Source organism: Schistocerca gregaria, chromosome 6, assembly GCF_023897955.1.
Source record: "Schistocerca gregaria isolate iqSchGreg1 chromosome 6, iqSchGreg1.2, whole genome shotgun sequence".
Taxonomy (NCBI): Eukaryota; Metazoa; Arthropoda; class Insecta; order Orthoptera; family Acrididae; genus Schistocerca; species Schistocerca gregaria.
Window position 1 is genome coordinate 33773994 of NC_064925.1, and position 22879 is coordinate 33796872.

The following is a 22879-nucleotide window of genomic DNA, read 5'->3' on the forward strand; positions in this document are numbered from 1 at the left end:
AGTCACAGTTCTGTCTCAACTAGTTCACCACAGTTTGATTATGTGTCAAATCAGCGTATCACTGTACCCCTCCTTACAAATAGTTGCAACTACCAAGTACCTGCATTCCAAATGCTACATTTAATTTTCACACTTTTCTTCAGTTATGTGATTAATACAATGGTTAAGACTTAGCACATTTGAGCAAAAACGCAAGATACAGCAGGTTAAATTTAGAGAGGTTAAATGTGTGCAATGTGCTCATGGAACAAATTAAGTAAATATTCCACAACAGTTATAGGCTACAAATAATGATATTAACACCAGATTTAATTAAAACAATCATGTAAACATATGAAGCATGAAAAGAAAAATTCATTACTGCTGTGTCAATAGATGTGTCCAGGTGTCTAATTAGATAACAGGAAGACTAAAGCTGACCAAAAACTGGTAATAAAAAAATACTGTGCCTTTGTAACGTGTGTTTACAAATGTATTTAAATAAGTGACCGACGTAAGAAATCAGTAATAGTCTCTCACAGGTTTACTGCTTTCTACGCAGAAGAAAAAGTTGAATACTGTGTTAAAAAGATGAATACAAAACCTCAAAAACAGTATTCTGAACAACTATTTGGCATCCACAAAAAATGTGACAAAGTGCTTATCTGAAAACACAATGGAGCTGAGATATCTGTGGATGAACTATTGCATGATTGAGTTAGCTGGTCTTGTAACCATAATTTATTGTACACATCCTTCAAAAACAAAAACCATGCCCAGTTCTTATAAAAAAAAAACCCACACAGGTCACACTCATCTACAAAAAGGATAGTAGACATTATCTACAAAACTACCATTCAATATCCTTAATGTCGATCTGTTATACAATCTTGGAACATTTTCCGAGCTAAAATGTAATGAGGTATCTTTAACCGAATGACCTTCTCAATGGCAACCAGCATGGATTCTGAAAGCAATCACGTGAAACCCAATTCGTACTTTTCTCAGTGACATATTGAAAGCTTTGTATCAAGGCAGTCAGGTAGTTGTAGTATTTCTTGATTTCCAAAAAGTATTTGATGCAGCACCACACCTACACATTTTCAGAAGTATGATCGTATCAGTGAAATTTGCGACTTAACTGTAGACTTTTTGGTAGAGAGGACACAAAATATTAGCTTGGATGTAGAGTCATCAGATATAGAAGTAACTTCATGTGTGCCGAAGGGAAGTGTGCTTGGACCCTTCCTGTTCATGCTGTGTATTAACAATCTTGCAGACAATATTAAAAGTAGCCTTAGACTTTTTGTAGATGAAGCAATGATCTGTAATGAAGTACTATCTGAAAGAAGCTCCATAAATGTTCAGTGGGATCCTGATAATATTTCAAAATGGTACAAAGATTGTCAACTTGCTTTAAATGAACAGAAATGTAAAACTGTGCACTTCACAAAACAAAAAACATGGTATCCTATTACTATAATATCAAAGAGTTACTGTTGGAATCAGTCAACTCGTACAAATATGTGGGTGTAGCATTTTGTAGGGATATGAAACTGAATTATCATACAGGCTGAGTCATGGGTAAAGCAGGTGGCAGATTTCATTTTATTGGGGAAGTGCAATCAGCCCATAAAGGAGATTGCTTACAAATAATTTGTGTAACTGTTTCTAGAATATTGCTCAAGTGTGTGGGACCCACACCAAATACGAGAAATGGGGGATATTGAACGTATATAGAGAAGGGCAGCACAAATTGTCACAGGTTTGTTTAATCTGTGGGAGGGTGTCAGAGAGAGAGAGAGAGAGAGAGAGAGAGAGAGAGAGAGAGAGAGAGTGAACCGAGTTGGAAGACTCTCGATGATAGATGTAAACTATCCTGAGAACGTCTGAAAGTCCCAAGAACCAGCTTTAAAAGATGACTAGGAATATACAACAATCCCCTACACATCGCTCACATAGGGATTGTGAGGATAAGATTAGAATAATTACTGCACGCACAGGGCATTCAATCACTCATTCTTCCTGCGTTCCGTACATGAGTGAAACAGGAAGAAGGGCTAATAATTGGTACAATGGAATGTACCCTCTGCCACCCACCTCGTGATTGTTTGCAGATAGTATATGTAGAAGACACTTTAGGGGGCATGGTTGTAAGACGACAAAAAATATGACCTTTGAGGCGAAGAAGCTTATAAACTCTACGAACACCTCCCTAAGGATGTGTCCATCACAGCTGGTATTTGTTGACAACATTCGAGATACCTTTCGGTTGCAGCATACAAAAAATAACCAAGAAAACTGCATAACGTGTTGCTACTATGCAATAACACACACTGCTGATGTCACAAACAAAACTCTCTACAAGTCTGTTAGGGGAATTCTGCCCTCGCACACTTATTATTCCGATCTTCCACCCTCAAATGTTTACTTTTCCTATTTCTTATTGAACAACCATCAGAAAAAGTTCCTTTCGGGTGAAAATGCAATTCAAACCAGGTTTGACGACATCTTTAACTCAGAACCAGTAGTTTCCTTCCCACAGGCCCGGAAGGAAGCTTCCTTCCCACAGGCCCGGAAGGAAGTTTAACGCAGGCCCAGAATATGTAAACTACTACAGGAGCACTGTCAGGCAATTTTAGGTAATGTAAAAGAATATGCAAGGTGTACCAGGAGGAATGATAAATATTTGGAGATGACCGAACCAATCATTTGGAGTAAGAAAGCCTAGTAAACATGGGCTCTATGATGCATACCTTAGCTATGAGCACTTCATCTTCGATACTGTCAGTGGGCAGATGGCTGCTCCTTCAGCAGGGCTCGAGCAGGCACACGGGGGCAAAGGCTTGCTGGTTACTGGGAGCTCCAATGTTAGGCGGGTGATTGAACCCCTTAGGGAAATAGTTTACAGGGCTGGAAAGAATTCCAACGTGCACTCTGTCTGACGGAGAGCCTCATCCAAGATGTGGAGGTGGCCTTGCCTGCAGCTATCGAGCGTACAGGGTGCAGTCGTCTGCAAGTAGCTGCTCACGTCGGCACCAATGATGCCTGTCACTTGAGTTCTGAGGCGATCCTCAGTTCGTGCAGGCGGCTGGTGGATTTTGTGAAGACCACTGGCCTTGCACGCAGGGTGCAAGCAGAGCTCTCTATTTGCAGCATCGTTCCCAGAGTGGATCAGGGTCATTTGGTTTGGAGCCAAATGGAGGGTCTCAACCAGAGGCTTCGTTCACTCTGTGACGGTCTTGGCTGCAGATTTCTAGACTTGTGCTATTGGGTGGAGAATTGTAGGACGTCCCTTGATAGGTCAGGGGTGCACTACACAAAGGAAGCAGCTACTCAGGTAGCAGAGTACTTGTGGCATGCACATGGGTTTTTTTTAGGCTAGGCAGTAGTGCAAGGTGTCCTGATGAACACTCACCAGTCGACGTGCAGGCAGGGAAATCAGGACGCGCTCAGTGTAAAGATACTTCAGCTATCAAGAAATTTTCAGAATGTTCGGAATAAAGTTCCTGAATTTACTGCCCTCCAGGAAGCGTGTGGCGCGCAAATTATTCTCGGGACTGAGACCTGGCTGAATCCTGAAATGGGAATTTCTCAAATATTTTGTGAGGGTTGGAATGTTTATCGCAAAAACAGATTAGACACAGTAAGAGGTGGTGTCTTCATTGCAGTTCACAAAAATATTGTGTCTACTGAGGCCGAAGTAGAGTATGATTGTAAAGTTATCTGGACACGTTTAACAGGGCTAGGAGAAATAAAGTTAATTGTTGGGTGTTATTACCAGCCACCAGGTTCCACCGTGACAGTTCTAGAACCATTCAAAGGGAGTCTACACTCTGTACAGAAGTACCCGGACCAAGCTATATTAGTCAGAGGCGACTTCAACCTACCTAGTATAGACTGGGATGTCTATGGATTCATTACAGGTGGTACAGGCAAGCCGTCGTGTGAATTATTTTTCAACACATTATCTGAAAACTGTCTTGAGCAGCTAAATAGACAGCCAACGCCTAATGGAAATATTTTAGATCTGGTAGCCACAAACAAACCAGACCTCATCGACGGTGTCATTACGACTATGGCTATGAAAGTTAAAAAGTCTGTCAAGAAGGCTAGGAGAGTATTTTTACTAGAAAGTGCAGATAAGCAGTTGTTAGCATCCACTTAGTAAATGAAATGACTTCATTTACTTCCGGTATGATGGACATGGAAGAATTATGGGCAAAATTTAAACACACTAAATCACGCATTGGAGAAGTATGTGCCGAAAAAGTGGGTTATGGACAGAAAAGACCCACCGTTGTTTAACAGCACAATTCCGAGAATGCTCAGGAAGCAAAGACAGTTGCACTCGCGGTACAAGAAAGATCGGGAGAATGAGGACAGAAAAATAGAGATTCGTGCTGCTGTAAACAGAGCGATGCGCAAATCATACAACCCCTACCACCGTCATACCTTAGCAAAAGATCTTGCTGAAAACCCAAGGAAATTCTGGTCTTACGTAAAATCGGTAGGCGGGTCGAAGGCTTCCATCCACTCACTCACTGATCAGTGTGGCCTGACAACAGAAGACAGCAAAACGAAACCTGAAATTTTAAATTTAGCATTTGAGAAATCTTTCACGCAGGAGGATTGTACAAACATACCACCGTTTCCGTCTCGTACAGATTCCCTATTGAGGACATAGTGATAGGCATCCCTGGTGTTGTGAAGCAGCTCAATGGGTTGAAAATAAATAAATCGCCAAGTCCTGATGGGATTCCAATTCGGTTTTACAGAGAGTACTCTACTGCATTGGCTCCTTACTTAGCTTGCATTTAGCGCGAATCTCTTGCCCAATGTAAAGTCCTGAGCGAATCGAAAAAAGTGCACGACGCCTGTACATAAAAAGGGTAGAAGGACGGATCCTCAAAATTACAGACCAATATCCTTAACATCAGTTGGTTGCAGGATTCTCGAACAATTCTCAATTTCAATATAATGAATTTCCTTGAGACAGAGAAGTTGCTGTCCATGCATCAGCACGGCTTTAGAAAGCATAGCTCCTGCGAAACGCAACTCGCCCTTTTTCACATATATTGCAAACCATGGATGAAGGGTATCAGATGGATGTCATATTCCTTGACTTCCGGAAAGCGTTTGACTCAGTGCCCCACTGCAGACTCCTAACTAAGGTACATCCCAAATACGCAGGTGGCTCGAAGACCCAGTACGTTGTCCTCGATGGTGCGTGTTCATCAGAGGTGAGGGTATCATCTGGAGTGCCCCAGGGAAGTGTGGTAGGTCCGCTGTTTTCTGTCTACATAAGTGATCTTTTGGATAGGGTGGATTGCAATGTGTGGCTATTTGCTGATGATGCTGTGGTGTACGAGAAGGTGTCGTTGAGTGACTGTAGGAGGATACAAGATGACTTGGACACGATTTGTGATTGGTGTAAAGAATGGCAGCGAACTCTACATATAGACAAATATAAATTAGTGCAGATGAATAGGAAAAAGAATCCCGTAATGTTTGAATACTCCATTAGTAGTGTAGTGCTTGACACAGTCACGTCGATTAAATATCTGGGCGTAACATTGCAGAGCAATATGAGGTGGGACAAGCATGTAATGGCAGTTGTGGAGAAGGCGGACAGTTGTCTTCGGTTCATTGGTAGAATTTTGGGAAGATGTGGTTCACCTGTAAAGGAGACTGCTTATAAAACACTAATACGACATATTCTTGAGTACTGCTCGAGCGTTTAGGATAACTATCAGGTCGGATTGAGGGAGGACATAGAGGCAATTCAGAGGCGGGCTGCTAGATTTGTTACTGGTAGGTTTGATCATCACCCGAGTGTTGTGGAAGTGCTTCAGGAACTTGGGTGGGAGTCTGGAGGAAAGGAGGCGTTCTTTTGGTGAATTGCTACTGAGAAAATTTAGAGAACCAGCATTTGAGGCTGACTGCAGTACAAATTTACTGCCACCAACTTATATTTTGCTGAAAAACCACAAAGATAAGAGAGATTAGGGCTCGTACAGAGGCATATAGGCAGTCATTTTTCCCCCGTTCTGTTTGGGAGTGGAACAAGGAGAGAAGATGCTAGTTGTTGTAAGAGGTACCCTCTGCCACGCACCGTATGGTGGACTGCGGAGTATGTATGTAGATGTAGAAAATCTCTTCTACCCTCTCAATATTTTGGGAGGAGGTAGTAGGAGAAAAATAACTGACTAGTCTCTAAAAACCATACCTTACAAGCTATGAGCATTTGTTCAGTAAAAGAGGTGTGTTCCACAATAGCAAAGATGAACAACTGCTAATAGTTCTTATGGTTTGCACTATAGGACATTTTTCGTGTTTTGCTACAAAATAAGGAAAGCAATGACACAGATGAGATTTGCTTCACAGTACTGAAGATGATGATGATGTAATCACAGCTCTTAAGGTGTACATTCTAGAGGCCGTGACTACTAAACTTTTTTGCTTCAACTGGTAGTTTGAAGTACCATATCCCTAAATACTGACCATTCCTCATAGGAGAACCTGTATTGTTTATCATTTATAGCTGGTGCTTTCTGTTCTGTTTAATGAACTAATGGAAACCTCTATTTAAATTTGCACTTTAATAATACACATTAAATACAACTTACCATATCAACCATACGACGAAAGTCTATTTCAATAAAAAACAAGATATTTATGAGGGTGCCTGTATCACTATGGACGAGAGATATGTTAATGCAGTTTGGACTTTGAAATGGCCCATGTTTACTAGCTGTTGTGTCATACTCAAATAGAATGAAAATGTGGCATTTCATAAAGAGTTACCAATAATTATGCACACAAAAGTGTAAAGGGGCATCAATTGTGCAGTGTCATTAGATGTTCACCCTTACACCATGGTGTTACTGGAAGTAGCAAGACTACTTTTGATGCAGAAGATTTAGTAAAGCTTCCTTACTGATTTTCAAACTGGTTGCTTTTAGCTTTGTTACAGAATGACTAAAAATCTAGCCCTCAGTGAGACCGAAACTGCAAGCCAAAACAACTTTCACTTTACAGACAGCTACATTCGCTCAGAGCTATGGCAGGGCTACCGTATTTCTCTCTCCCTTATTGTCCCAGTGGTGGCAGTGGCAGATATGACAACGTATAAGTTGCTATTAGTTGACATTTCCCCGTGGAATAACTTTCCTGGACTCAAAACCATGCATTGCTACCATTAGTTCACACCTTCAGAGAAAATGACTCCAATTATACAATGGAAATGTCATGAAAAATCAAGTGAATTTGGCAGGACAATTCTGTGCTAACCAGGAGGTAACTCTCCTGTCACAGAGATGCCAAACATACTCCGTGTTGTTGCAAAGATTTAGTTATACTACTAGCAGGAAGAATACCAGCCAGCAAGTTCCCTGAGTAGACTAGGAAGTGACTTCACCTTATGTCTCAGACGTGGCTGTCGAGAATACACAAAGTATGTCAATTAGCTTTACTATGATTGCTTTAATAACATTAGGGACTAGAGCATTGTTACTAACAATACTCTGATGCATCAAATGAATAATATACTTTTACATCAAAAACTGTCATAATTATTTATATTTTTCTATCTTAAATGTACTTCATACTAAAAACTTCCACCGAGAGACTTTATGAGCTATAAATAACAAAGTTCCATATCAAGAAAGTTTACTGTGCACAGAAACCGTACGCCAAGAGCAAAACAGTGGGCTCAAAAAGGGGTGGAGGCAGACAAACCAGCTAACGAACGGTGGCGCAGATGTACCAAAATTTTGAACAAGGAACACAGAACTTAACAGTATTACCTAAAATAAGTTGTGCATGGTGCTAATTTTCAGTGCAGCATTTCGCAGCTTTAACAATTTAATCTGTACCGAGTTCATATAAACGATGGCTCTAGCTTAGCAAAGTATTTATATAATAATTATCAAAGCACAATGTGAAAACTCTGATAGCAGCTGGTTCCCTCTCGCAAACTGGTCGATCATTTCAGGGACTGGCGACCGCACCTTACATGAGCAATTTTTCTTCCCCACCTGCATAACCTGAAAGGAACATGTCCCAATAAATCCTTATCCATCAAAAGCTCTTAACTTTTGTACAATCCTCCACCTCTTCTCAACTCACACTGGATCAACATGACAATCTATGGTCCAAATCTTCCCTGAACAAGTACGTAACTTTAAAACAATCATAGCCAGAGGAAAGTAGACCCAAATGTCACACTGAAAAGTCAGGAAATAGGTTCAATTTGAACAAAACTATTTTTGCTACCCCATATAACAATAGCACTTGGAAAATTGAAGAATATCTTAGCTGTTTGTAACACAAATCACAGAACACCAAACAAGACATGCTTGGAGTCAGTGAAACAAGTCTCAAAAGCAAAATGACTAGTGCCCTCAAGCATCGGCACCTAGTGTTTCACAGTAAATTTCATGTACTGGCAGCATGGCTCTGCTAATTCATAACAGGAGGGTACACTTTATCAGAAATACCATACCCATTACTTGAGTCCCTAAACAAATATGTTTGATGAAACCTCTGCCAGGTGCTTAAATCCTATTTCCAGAGTACCTGAGTAGATGTAGAATATTAAGATTAGCCTACAAACGAATTGTGCCTATGCACCTACCTCTACCTCAAACGAGGAAGAACTATAACAGTTCTATGAAGATCTGATAACAGGTAAAAATTCAAAAACCATCTCATTTTCATTAATACTCGTCAACTTCAACACCAAAATACAAGTAGTCCATAGAAGACCATCCCTGCATTGAAAATTTGGAACTTCACGCAAAAAACAGAAGGCAAATAATGATGAATTTTAACAACCAACCAAAAAAGTTAAGAGGAAATGAACTACGGATACTATTTAGCACCAGTAATCAAACAGAAATAAAGATGATTTATTCTACATGAACACATTTGACAAGGGAAACCAAAAAAGCAAGTGAATCTTGAGAAGCCCTCCAAGCACAATTAAGATATTAGTAGATTAAATCATATCGAACAACCGACTTTGCTAAGGTGTGTCATTCATAAATATCTTCTACACATGTAGCAACAACCATGGGCTATTTACAAACAGAAACCATACTAACACACAACTGCCAACATTGAGAAGAGGCTGTCAGTAATAATATGGCAAATATGGAGGGGAGATCTACTACACTCCATCCAGCTGCCAGAAAAATTTAAATATAAGAAGTCTGATATAGGCCTTTAAGCACTATGTTTCAAACATATTCTGAATCTAAACAGAGAAGATGCAACTAACTGATATTTACTTTTATTTTCATATTAAAATTAACCCAAACCACCATCTTTACTAAAGAAAACTACTCCAGCCTAAATGTCACACACCTTCAAATGAATGAACAAAAAATCTGCAGGTGATGACTCCTGACACATCCACATTTACTATGGACTAATGCTACCTATGTACATTTATTTCTGCTGCACAGAAAATATTGTAATTACTTTTATAATTCATATAGCAAAGGCTCATCCAACTTGCAGATGACAAAAGTTTTCCACACTTGGATCGTGAATCCTGTTGTTGCTCTCGCTGCTGCAGTGTTGGGGAATTAGAGATTTAATTTTTCTATCTACACCACTGCTGCTGGTGTGAAGAAAAACATTTTTGTAGGGAGTCATTCTTCTGTTTAATATTTTGATAGCAATCACTCCAAACATTATGGAGGCACTCCTCTGCCTCAAAGAGATAGATCCATAAAGACAACACTCAACACTACAGACAGCAAAATAAAACACTAGCACAACTTAGCAGCATTTAGTGGTAGCATGTCAGGAAGGATGTACCTTTGATCTATATAGGCAGTTGTATTAACATTGGTTATGTGTTGCCAATATGTTGTCAACATGTTGCAAATACTGGCAGTCCAGTACTAGCCACCAAGTTTTGTTTCAGAACATGTTTTGAACTCGGCATAAATGCACCTTTAATAAGCTGCTGTGATGAAATCATTCATAGACAGGTTTACTGCATACTCCAGAAGGAAATCATTACAATTTATAAAACATTTTAGTAGCATATGATTAGGAAAATGTACATTAACACTCAACTCATGAAACATATGATACCAAGGAAGATCCGACAAACAACAAATGAGTTGAAACAGAAAAGATATGAGTTCAGCCAATGAGTAGACAAACTTCCGTAAAAGAGCTTGAGAAAAAACACAGAAACATTGACAAATGCACCCAAATACAGACCCCTCAACAAAACCATATGTATAGGCACATAAGGAAAAGCCCCAACAAGCTACAACAAAAATTTTGCTTTAAGCGTCGAAAAAGATGTATTTTGCTACACCGGAAGGCAAATGACAAATGACAGGAATTCCTTTTTTTTGTCAATAATTGAGAGGACATTGTCTTTAGTTCTCGTGAGGAGAAGACTTATTCTTGTGAAGTGTGTAGTAGACATTTTGCTACCTAACAATTTTTATGAAAGTATGAGAGTTCTTTTTAAGTGCAAAACCACTAAAGTTTTGTTTTCTTCCGTCCATTATGCTAATGTCACGTCACTAGTTGCCTGCATCTGAAGAGGAAGTCCGATAAAAATCAGTTTTGTATTCACAGTCAAAAATGAGAAGTAGTCATGGTGGAAGAAGCAGCATAAAACCAAATTCTGTAAATCTCAACGACGTAAAGCAAGCAAAATCGACGTATGTTTATGCCACCACTGACTTACGATTTACAAGATCAGTAAATTAAAAGTGAATGACATTTCATTCGCTGCAAAATTCATAAAAATTAAACATGAAATAATGTAATTAATTCTATTAATATTATATATTCACATATACAGAAGGCCATCAGAAGAGATCAGCAAGTGCAAAACACAAGACCGATCTAAAGACCATCAGAATCAATGTGAGCATGAGAGTCCTCCATTCCAGTCAATGTAAAGCAAACCATTAAGAATGGCTGAGGAGAAATTTCTGACTTCCGTGGTCCGTAATGATTTGTGTTAGCAGCTTGCAAAATATGGATAAAAAGACTAATTCTCGAAGTTCATGTTGTCACCTTATTCGAAGAAGAGAATGACTTCTGCATTTTTCCGTGACTCTGAAAATATTCCTTCCTTGAGATATTTATTTAATAGAACTAGGAGTGCCACTTCGTCTTCCCCGAATTTTAAGCATCTCACACATGATCTGATCTGATCTCGCAGCACCTTAAAATTGTTGAGTTGTTTCAATTCTTTTTTTTATAGGTTCCAGTTTTTATGATCCCACATTAATAACAAATCTTATTTCATCACGCAGGTTTTGGCTTGCCAGTGACTGACAGAGCATCTAATGAAAGTCCGAAAGTTTTTATAATTTTCTCTCTCGGTAACAATTTCCCTTCAGCCATTCTGAATTTTGTGAATGCTAAGTTTCCCTTTTGATTGATTGGTACAAAGGACTCTGTTCACACTGATTTTGATCGTCTCCTCAATCAGTCTGTTGTTGTGCATTCAATGATCTCTTCTGATCGCTTTCTTCACATTTTTGTTGAGGTGAGTGTATGGCCTCTGTCAGTGTTTCACCTTTCTTATATGAACTGTTCTGTTTCAAAGCTGAATCTTCGATTTGTCTGGTTTTGGAGTGCTGTCAAGAGCTCATTCAGTTCCACTCCTCTTAACTTGTCTGTGGTTGTTAAGAAAAATCGTAATTTATGTGCTCTGGTGTCGTGCTGAAAATCCAAAGTCTGCAACGATGGGATCGTTTTCTGTAGACTTCGCTCCCATTTTTGTATTAACACTGAAGTATTATGGAAAATGCAGTAGTTTCTGAATTTTTTGCTGTTAAATCTTCATAGGACTGTTCTAATTCTTCATAGGTTGAAGTACAAGTAGATGCATAAGCACAATTGATTTGAAGACTAACCTTAGTATTCACCTTAAGGATTACATAGATCACTGTCTGAAATGTCAGACTTGGTGAAAAACTGTTTCATTCTATTGCAAATGAACAGAGCTATGCTGTCAATATTCCAATTGATGTCCCAGTTATTACTTAATAGGGTGTGTTCAGACTTGAGGATAGTAGTACTTCAGCTTTGAGCCTAAACTCACTGATCCCAAGTATGTGCCATTCGAAGTCTTGCAGACTGTGTCACAAACAACCAAAACATTCTTCCCTTGTGTTCATTTTGTAGTTTAATCTTAACGGTTTATTTTTTTGCCCCCTCACCCATCCACTCCCACTGGGACAACTAATACTTCAGTGATACTCCGAGCCTCCAGTTCTACTTGCACGGTGTGCTTGTTTTACAGTTCAACATATTGGTTCAGAGAAGGCTTCAACCGTATCTTTTCATGCTGCTCCTATGAGAGTTGAGAACAGATGGAGGATTGAACAATAGGGGTTTCAGGGCACAAACAAGAAAAACAAAACTACCCGCAACAAAGTTCTGGCACCGCAACCCAGATCAGCCACGCCCCCCCCCCCCCCCACACACAGCCACAAACCAACAAAAAAAATACACAACCAAAAGAAAGACCCAACCCACCCACATGCCATCCCCCCCAACCCAACCTCCCCCATCACACCAAAATAAAATACCCATAAACAAAAACCAAACGCAAAATAAAAAATCTCAGTCACACACTCCAACTCAACAAAAACTGCAACAAAATAGATCCTCCACAACTAAATCACAACCCCCCCCCCCCCCCGAGCTGCACCCATTCAAACCAACCACCTTCGGCCTGTACATCTTACTAACAGCACCCTAAAAAAAAAAAGCCCTCAGGGACACTCTTCCGCCAACAGTACTCATCTAAATGAGACTGAAAGTTGAAAGAGCACCCCCCCCCCCCCCATACATCCCCTCTATAGTATTCGTACAAGCCCCGTCTCACAATTTTTAAACTCTTAACTATGGTTAACAACTAAATGACCATACCCCCTCTCACCCAACCCCCTATAACAAGAAAAGCATCTGAAACTACAGTGGAACCCGGTTCTACAAACTCCTCAATCAACCCCACTAATTCTGCCTTAGACCACCCCCTCCACAACCCTGAAAACACATTCCAAACACCCACCCAACCGGTACAACAGAACCCCACCCCCAGAGACCAACCCTGCCATACTTCCTTTTCCCATGCTGCGACTCTTCCACCTTCACCACAAACTCAGGCCCACCCAACTTACCCCCATACTTGACAAACTCAGAACACACTTCACGGCAAAACGAAAACCAGTCAAGCACATTCCTCTCACTCACCCAGTCTCATGCGCAAAAACTTTGAGAAGACCTATAACAAAAGTAACATGTCAACAACACAATCTTGCACAGGCCCAACCTAGACTTCTCGAACCAGGAACCACGACATATGGAGAGCCATAGGCTATCCTACAGCACTGCCACACAGAACTATCCCTGGTCCGAGATGCCGGAACTTCTGCCAATGTCACTTCCTTCCGGCAGCACACTTGACCACCTCCGCAATCACCTAAAAACTGAAAAATTTGATCAGCTCGAACATCATAGTATGGAGTCATACACTATTTTATCAGTCATCTCCATACCTAACAAGACCAACAACAAATTCATTTTCTCACATTAAAATACTAACTACAGCAAACAGCACTACAATAACTTTCACACAAAACCACTAGACTGTTAACTCACTGAAACCAATTCCGCTCCAAACACAGCCAAAACGCGAACCAGCCAATATAATCAGTAAGACCACCACATAACACGAAACCCCTAAACACACCACCAGAGGGCACCACAAACCGTAACATGACGACACCTACAAACACGCCACCCTCACAAACCAAACTCCACTCCACATGATGTTACACACAACAACAGCCCTACGTCACGGGTCAATACCTACAGGTGCTATCGGACGCTTCAGGCGACCCCACTTAAGATAGAAAAACATAAATAATGACAGTTTTTGATTTACAAGTATATTATTTATTCTATGCACCTGAGTATTGTTGGTAACAATGCTCTAGTGCCTAAATGTTATTAAAGAAATCATAGTAAAGCTAATTGACATACTTTGTGTATTCTCGACAGCCACGTCTGAGACATAAGGTGAAGTCACTTCCTAGTGTACTCAGGGAACTTGCTGGCTGGTATTCTTCCTGCTAGTAGTATAACTAAATCTTAGCAACAACACGGAGTATGTTTGGCATCTCTGTGACAGGAGAGTTACCTCCTGGTTAGCAGAGAATCGTCCTGTCAAATTCACCTGATTTTCATGACATTTCTATTCTATAAATGGAGTTATTTTCTTTGAAGGTGTAAGCTAATGGTAGCAATGCATGGTTTTGAGTCCAAGAAAGTTATTCCACAGGGAAATGGCAACTAATAGCAACTTATACGTTGTCATATCTGCCACTGCCACCACTGGGACAATAAGGGAGAGAGAAATACGGTAGCCCTGCAATAGCTCTGAGCGAATGTAGCTGTCTGTAAAGTGAAAGTTGTTTTGGCTTGCGGTTCCGGTCTCGCCAAAGGCTAGATTTTTAACAATTCTGTGACAAAGGAGCCGAATTCTATTCGGTCCCTTGTTGACCATTCTTGTGTGAAAGATGAAGATAGCAAAACAAAAGCCAAAGTTTTAGATTTCACATTCAAGAAATTGTTCACACAGGAGAATCATACAAACATACTGTCATTTGACCATCGTACAGACTCCCGTATGAATGACATAGCAACAAGCATTCTTGGCATAGGGAAACAATTAAAAAAAATTGAAAGCAAATAAATCACCAAGTAACGATGGAATCTGGGTTTGATTTTACAAAGAGTACTCTATGGCATTGGCCCCTTAACTTGCGTTTTTCGCGAATCTCTCACTCAGGACAAAATCCCATGCAACTAGAAAAAACGTGTGTGTGATGCCCATATACAAAAAAGGTAGAAGAACAGATCAATATCCATAACTTCCGTGTTCTCACTACAATTATAATAAACTTTTTTGAGACAGAAGCTTATGACCACAAAGGAGCATGGTTTTAGAAAGCATTGTTCATTTTAACTCATCCTATCCTATTCTCATATGAGAGAACGATGGATGAAGGACAACAGTCAGATTCCATATTTCTGGATTTCCCAAAAGCAATTGACACAGTGCCCCACACACAACCTTACACTGTTTTTGCCATGTAAGATTTCCATTACAACTTCGTAATAAGTGTGCAATCCTATGGACATCATGTTGGATGCTGTGCTTACCAACATAATAAAATTTATTTTAACATGTTCCCATTGGAATACCCTCACATTTACATACAGTGTACAATTAACATATATTTATTTCAAAAGAAAAAATTCCAATTTTGGAATTCTTACAATTTTAAAAATTTTGGTCTTGGAAAATTCAACTTTATTAATATAGTAATATAGCATATCTTTTAAAGCTTAGGAGAAACCAAATAGATTGATACAAATGTCAGGTCTGTCACGCAAGTAGTTTGAGATATAACCATTTTAAGGTTCCAAAATGTGACAAAAATTGATCGCAGAACTTTGGAAACTTCAAAAATCAATAAATCAAAAACAAATGTTGTAAAAAATAGTATTTTTTGTACACTGCAACTAAAAGTGTCTCAGGTTCTGGCAACAAATAGCAGCCATAAATTGTCACCAACAACAATACTACAAAGGAAGGCTCAATGAGGGATCTGATGACATTCCAGGAATATGCAGCTATATGTCACAAATGTGAAATTTTTTTCCAGTTGTAAATATTTTACAATGCTTACACTAGAACTCCAAACAAGAAAATGAGAGTCGATAAATACACACACAGTGCTGCAGTCATTTGGACAGCACTTGACCCAAGATGTCCAGTAGACGCAGTAGGACGAAAAAACACTTGAGTATATTCTGTTTTGTTCTTGACGCAGTCACAAACTGAGCTGAATTCTTTCCAAAAGTTTTTTTCTATTACAGGTGAGTTAGGAAGTGATGCAAATTATCTCTGAGGTTTCAGACCGATAACTTCAGGCAGACAGCACAAATGCAGTTTAAAAACAAAGGAGATGCGTGGAATAAAACTTGTGACTTCATGTTTACATTTTGCGATACTTACTACAGGGTGATCATTCATAAAAGCCATCACTTTCCGTGGCATGCGGGTGGTGGTAGGTGGTTTGCAGGTAATTATAGTGTGGTCTGTCATGGAAGTTATTTCTAACGTACACAACATAAAGCCCTAAAAAACAAAAATCAATTTCTCACATACATTAAGGAAGGAGATCTGGACTGCTGCTTTTCATTGTTCATGAATTTCTAACACCTGCTTAGGAAATAAACATTACACTCTGCAATTCTTTCTGTGACATGGTAGCAATTTCTTTATGTATATTAGTTCATCTGAAGTTCATCAATTTGATCTGCACATTTTCTCATTTAATGTCTTCTAGAGACAAATTACAGGATGTTAAACTGGAGAAACAAGGAGGCCATATGATATTAGTGATAACTATCTTGAAATACACCATTTCCTATAATAAGCTGGCCTTATGTGCCATCACATATTCCTGGTGAAAGGTAGCAAAAGTAAGTTCTCTCTGTTAATTTGGAAAGAAAGCTGCAAAATGTTTTTGCACATATCTGTCACCTAACTGCTTCCACCACTAACAGCACACTACATGCCTATTTGTTAATTACGCAGTTGGGACAAGCATATTAGGTTAGGTTTTTTGGAATTCCAGTAACAGTTATCTTGTGAATTAATGTATCCACTTCATGGAATCATGATACAACCGAAAAGAAAGTGGGCTGTAACTTCAGTAAATTTATAGCCCTTTGGTCAGAGGCATAGGAAATTCCCACTAGCCTTAGAAAGATGTCTGAAAGAAACCCTTGCCAGGCAGTTGTGTTAATGATTAATCATCCTGTACCAGACTAATACAATACTGTAACAGCTCAATAAGGAGACTATATTTTCTCCAGACACTTCTGCACTCTACCATGTTGCCAAATCGTGTATAGGCAGACTCACAACTGAGGGCGGCCAGCTTGATTGGCCACTTTACATTAACGAGTGACTTAGTCTCTGCAATGGGCAGGTTTTACGTCTAAGGCTGCACATACATGCGCAGAGAACCATTGTTATTTGAAAGTTCACTGGAACCAGTCACAACTGTGAAAGATCATCAGTATTTATCTGTGGAACACTACTGAATTCAGAAAAAAGCACTAAACCATATTCCACAGACTTGACAGTTATTCACAGACCTGTGAGCTTTACAATGTAATATTAATGACACAGGGGCAAAAGACTTGATAATTTTCAACACCTGTTGCAAGCAATGGATAACAAAAGAGCGCAACTCATGGCACAAGATACCAATTTTGGTTACAGTGTTGATGACGATGAAGGTCTTCCAATGAAGTACTTAAATGTAATTTAACTCACCTTACTCAAAATCCTGATCTTCATTCTTCAAATACACTAACTATAAAGCATTTCTGAGATACCCTTTTTACACATCCAAACACCCATATCTGTTCAATTTCGGTTTTCAAAATTTGTCCTTTTACTTGCAGGTTGTGATGTCCAATTCATCTATTTCAACATCCTTATTTTCAGCATATATAGCAACACTGTTACCCATCACAATAACATTACATACCTCACAAAACCATAATAACCATAAACAATATTTGTAGATAATCCTGTTTCAGAGGCAGTGTTTCTAATGTATATTCTTTACCCCATCAGGATACTACAATAATGTTCTGTTCTATAATTTACAAGTGTCTAATCCATTTTTTCCTCATCGCAGTTTCGTACAATTTAAATTGAGTGCGAAATCAACACTGCCGCCTTTAAGTTTGACACACATCTCCCCAATTCCTAAAATTATGACTATGCAATTCTCAGTACAAAGTCTTTGAATTAACTTTGGCGAAGCAATAGTGCAAGACGAGACTGCACTGGCTTCACTCACCTGCGGAACATTACTGACATTACAAGTTAACACTGTTGTAAAAAAAAAATTGATATAGATATATAGTACCACAATTCCACACAACACAAATGTCCAGCAAAATGCCTACCCGGATAAAAAGACTATCTCTTTGAGCTTTGCCATCACTCTGAGAAGAAAAGAAGAAAGGAGGGTTAAATTATTGTGAGGCCAACATCAGAAACAGTACAAAACTCAGATTGAGGAATGACATTGGCAATATCGTTGTATTTTCAAAGGAACTATAGACATTAGCAAAAGCACTGAAAATCCAAATCTGGACTGCTGGATAAGGATTTTAACCATTGCCTTGTTTGGTAAAATTCCAAGAGTCCACACACTGATAAAAAATCAAAACTATGGTTGGTTGAATCGACTGAACTGCATGTCAAAACCGACTTGACAATGATGGGTATGATGTCACATATGCACTGAGAGAACAGATCATCAGCTTAGGTTTCTTCCTAAATACACTCCTGGAAATGGAAAAAATAACACATTGACACCGGTGTGTCAGACCCACCATACTTGCTCCGGACACTGCGAGAGGGCTGTACAAGCAATGATCACACGCACGGCACAGCGGACACACCAGGAACCGCGGTGTTGGCCGTCGAATGGCGCTAGCTGCGCAGCATTTGTGCACCGCCGCCGTCAGTGTCAGCCAGTTTGCCGTGGCATACGGAGCTCCATCGCAGTCTTTAACACTGGTAGCATGCCGCGACAGCATGGACGTGAACCGTATGTGCAGTTGACAGACTTTGAGCGAGGGCGTATAGTGGGCATGCGGGAGGCCGGGTGGACGTACCGCCGAATTGCTCATCACGTGGGGCGTGAGGTCTCCACAGTACATCGATGTTGTCGCCAGTGATCGGCGGAAGGTGCACGTGCCCGTCGACCTGGGACCGGACCACAGCGACGCACGGATGCACGCCAAGACCGTAGGATCCTACGCAGTGCCGTAGGGGACCGCACCGCCACTTCCCAGCAAATTAGGGACACTGCTGCTCCTGGGGTATCGGCGAGGACCATTCACAACCGTCTCCATGAAGCTGGGCTACGGTCCCGCACACCGTCTTCCGCTCACGCCCCAACATCGTGCAGCCCGCCTCCAGTGGTGTCGCGACAGGCGTGAATGGAGGGACGAATGGAGACGTGTCGTCTTCAGCGATGAGAGTCGCGTCTGCCTTGGTGCCAATGATGGTCGTATGCATGTTTGGCGCCGTGCAGGTGATCGCCACAATCAGGAGTGCATACAACCGAGGCACACAGGGCCAACACCCGGCATCATGGTGTGGGGAGCGATCTCCTACACTGGCCGTACACCTCTGGTGATCGTCGAGGGGACACTGAATAGTGCACGGTACATCCAAACCGTCATCGAACCCATCGTTCTACCATTCCTAGACCGGCAAGGGAACTTGCTGTTCCAACAGGACAATGCACGTCCGAATGTATCCCGTGCCACCCAACGTGCTCTAGAAGGTGTAAGTCAACTACCCTGGCCAGCAAGATCTCCGGATCTGTCCCCCATTGAGCATGTTTGGGACTGGATGAAGCGTCGTCTGACGCGGTCTGCACGTCCAGCACGAACGCTGGTCCAACTGAGGCGCCAGGTGGAAATGGCATGGCAAGCCGTTCCACAGGACTACATCCAGCATCTCTACGATCGTCTCCATGGGAGAATAGCAGCCTGCATTGCTGCGAAATGTGGATATACACTGTACTAGTGCCGACATTGTGCATGCTCTGTTGCCTGTGGTTCTGTCAGTGTGATCATGTGATGTATCTGACCCCAGGAATGTGTCAATAAAGTTTCCCCTTCCTGGGACAATGAATTCACGGTGTTCTTATTTCAATTTCCAGGAGTGTACATTACTGTGTATATAGTTTAGCTACAAACTACCACAAAATACAACACAAGTCAATCTTAGAGTGTGAATACAAAAAAGGGATTTTCTTAGGATAGTCACATCAAAAAGAAGGAATACTCAATTGTTGTCAACAGAAATACCTTTAGTGAAAGCTACAACTGACGGTGTGGTTCTTGCACCTTCTGAATTTTCAATTACTTTTGCCTGTTTGCCTTCCATTACTGCCACACAAGAGTTCGTGGTGCCTAGATCTATACCAACAACAGCCCCTTTCACACCTTCTGATCTGAAAATAAGAGTAATAAAGTGAGTAGAACGCACTCTTACATGCACCAAGGAGCAAAATCCAACAATTTTTTAATGACGTCATATTGCTTTATATGGTTAATTATTGCATTTCACATGCAACAATTAGAATTATATTTTCCAATGATTACAAATCATCAGACTACAGTAAATAAAGGGCGTGGCATAGTTCTCATCCACAATAAGTCAATATAAAACCCTGATGGAATCTACTACGAGAGCATCAGAAAATTTGCTATCACATTCCACTTTAACCCAGAACTCCAACTACAAACACAATATGTCCCCAAGAAAAAAATAATTATTCATACTTTCCTTTCCCCTTTCAAAACTTCCATAAAGAAGCATTTCAGAGTGCAAGCTACGTCTGCAATGTAAACACAAACTTTCGTGTTTCATAACAACAGCACTACAAACATAAGCTTGACTTTCAATTATAACAGAATTTGATCTTTCAGTTTGGGCAGTAGAAACTCGAAATCACTGAAAGTTACTGAGAAAGCCAAATCACTAAATCTGTGCAACTGCAGCAATTACAAACTCACGTAAACCAATGTCCTCTTTTCTGGCCTGATAAACTTTTACATAATGCAGAGATTTACTTTTTCATCATACTCCAATTACTTGCAAGTTACACAACGTCAATACACGACACTCTACCAGAAAATGTTTTCACGGCAAAAATTCTTATCTTGAAGCATGTTCACAAGACGCGCCAGGAACGAAATGCCGATGTGCCTCATCAATGACATCGTTTCTGGCCAGTAAGCCCAACAAATTTATATAACACCGGCCATGTAAAAATATAATATATTGCATCATGCAATGTAACGACAAAGGGCAGCAAGTAAACTTAATAATCTCACTAGAATCTTTGTTACGGTTTTGAACCTTAAACAGTTGTTATCTAGTACTTACTTGTGCCTAAATTGCGTAACATTTTGGTTTGCGCCAAGAGCCGGTGTAGCAACCTGAAAAAATAAAACGGGGGGGGGGGGTGTAAATACCATTACCTCCAATGCAAGCACAACAAGCTTATACATTTAATACATATAGTTGTATACTAATCGCAATAGCACATTTTCCAACAATATGATATCCCAATGATTTATGAATACTTGTCCCGCAACGCAGGATTCTATACCTTATTCAGAAGCGTACTAAACTGATGTTTACTCGCCGATTCCGTTACGTGGTAAGTAGAATCAAAAGCCTTACGGCCAACGTATTTCCAAACGAACAACATTTTGTGTATTTCTCAATTTCAATTCCACCGCAACACACAATCTTTCCTTTCACGTGCTCCCACCACAGACTTCCCTCATACCTCTATTTTCAAAGATCATCGAGAAACTTCTACTACATATCGATAATCACTATGCAGCTAAACGAATTTCGTACTTTTTCAAAGGCCTTGTATAACACTTTTTGTGAAATGTTATTTAAAAAATGTTCGGTATAGAAAATTTTGACAACTTTTTTGTATGGGCTAGTCATACAAGAACCTCACGTCTAAAAGAAATGAAAAATCCCAAGCAGCAGGAATATTCCTGGACCTGTCAAGTGTTTTTGATAGAGAACATCGAAAAGCGCTCTTATCAAAAAATTTCTGAGAGTGGTGTCACTAGAAAACTCATGAAATAGCTAGAAACATATTTAAAGGGTAGACAGCAGTGCATGGAGATTATATAGTCTACTGGAGAAATACTGGAGAGGAGAAGGTCTAGTGTAAGAAATAAACATTTTAGTGTCCCTCAGAGCTCCGTTTCAGATCCAGTCCTATTCATATGCTACGTATTCCTGGACCTGTCAAGTGCTGTTGATGGAGTACATCGACAAGTGCTCTTATCAAAAATTTCTAAGAGTGGTGTCACTAGAAAACTCACGCAATTGCTGGAAACATATTTAAAGGGTAGATGGCAATGCACGGAGATTATATGGTCTAATGGAGAAATACTGGAAAGGAGAAGGTCAAGTATAAGAAATACGCATTTTGGTGTTCTTCAGAGCTCCGTTTCAGATCCAGTCTCATTCATATGCTGTGTAAATGATTTCTCAAGTTCTCTTGACAATAAGCAATCGATCACTATGTACACAGACGATACATCTGGTGTCTACTATGCGGACAGTGACCTCAATATAGTTTAAGGGATACAAAATTTTACTGAAAAGGCAAGAGATCACTTTGAAAGAGACAACCTAAAAGTACACATAGAAAAAAGTTATATTATTTACTTTAAACCTAGTGATCCAAACCGACAAAATATTGTCATTGATGAAATTCTACCAAAAACCTGTACATATTGTAAAGTCTTGGGTTTATGCATAGATGATCGACTTTCATGAAAGCAGAAAGCTGATTATATCTGTAAATAATAACACCCAGTCACCATGTATTAAGAAGATTATCACCATATCTTAATTCTAAAACCCTAAGTACTGTATATTATGGTTTAGTGTACCAATTCTTGTCTTGCAGAACAGTACTGTGGGGTGGGACATGCCAAACTAATATGAAAACTGTTTCATACTACAGAAGGGAGCCTTTCAGATGATAGCAAAAGTAAAACCAGGAACTTCTTGCAAACCCCTATCCGTTAGACACAATAATCTGTTTCTGCCATGTATATACTATAAACTACAATGATAGTGAAAGAAGATACTAAGATCACAAAAAGAAACATGGATATTCACAACTATGAAACTGAGTATAGAAAAGTCTTTCATATGGTTAACAGAAGATTAACTTTA

General features: G+C 40.0%; 1 protein-coding gene across 1 annotated transcript in view; it reads right to left on the minus strand.

Moving 5' to 3' along the window:
* Positions 1–21805, minus strand: part of LOC126278690 (heat shock 70 kDa protein cognate 5) — a 76173-nt gene extending 54368 nt beyond the window's left edge. Inside the window, exons 1-3 of the mRNA XM_049978950.1 lie at positions 21273–21805; positions 21047–21099; positions 19963–20108 (exon numbers count right to left, since the gene is read on the minus strand). Coding sequence (XP_049834907.1) covers positions 19963–20108; positions 21047–21099; positions 21273–21374 — 301 coding nt within the window. The 5' untranslated portion in view covers positions 21375–21805. The remainder of the gene's footprint in view (positions 1–19962; positions 20109–21046; positions 21100–21272) is intronic.
* Between the last annotated feature and the right edge of the window lie 1074 nt (positions 21806–22879).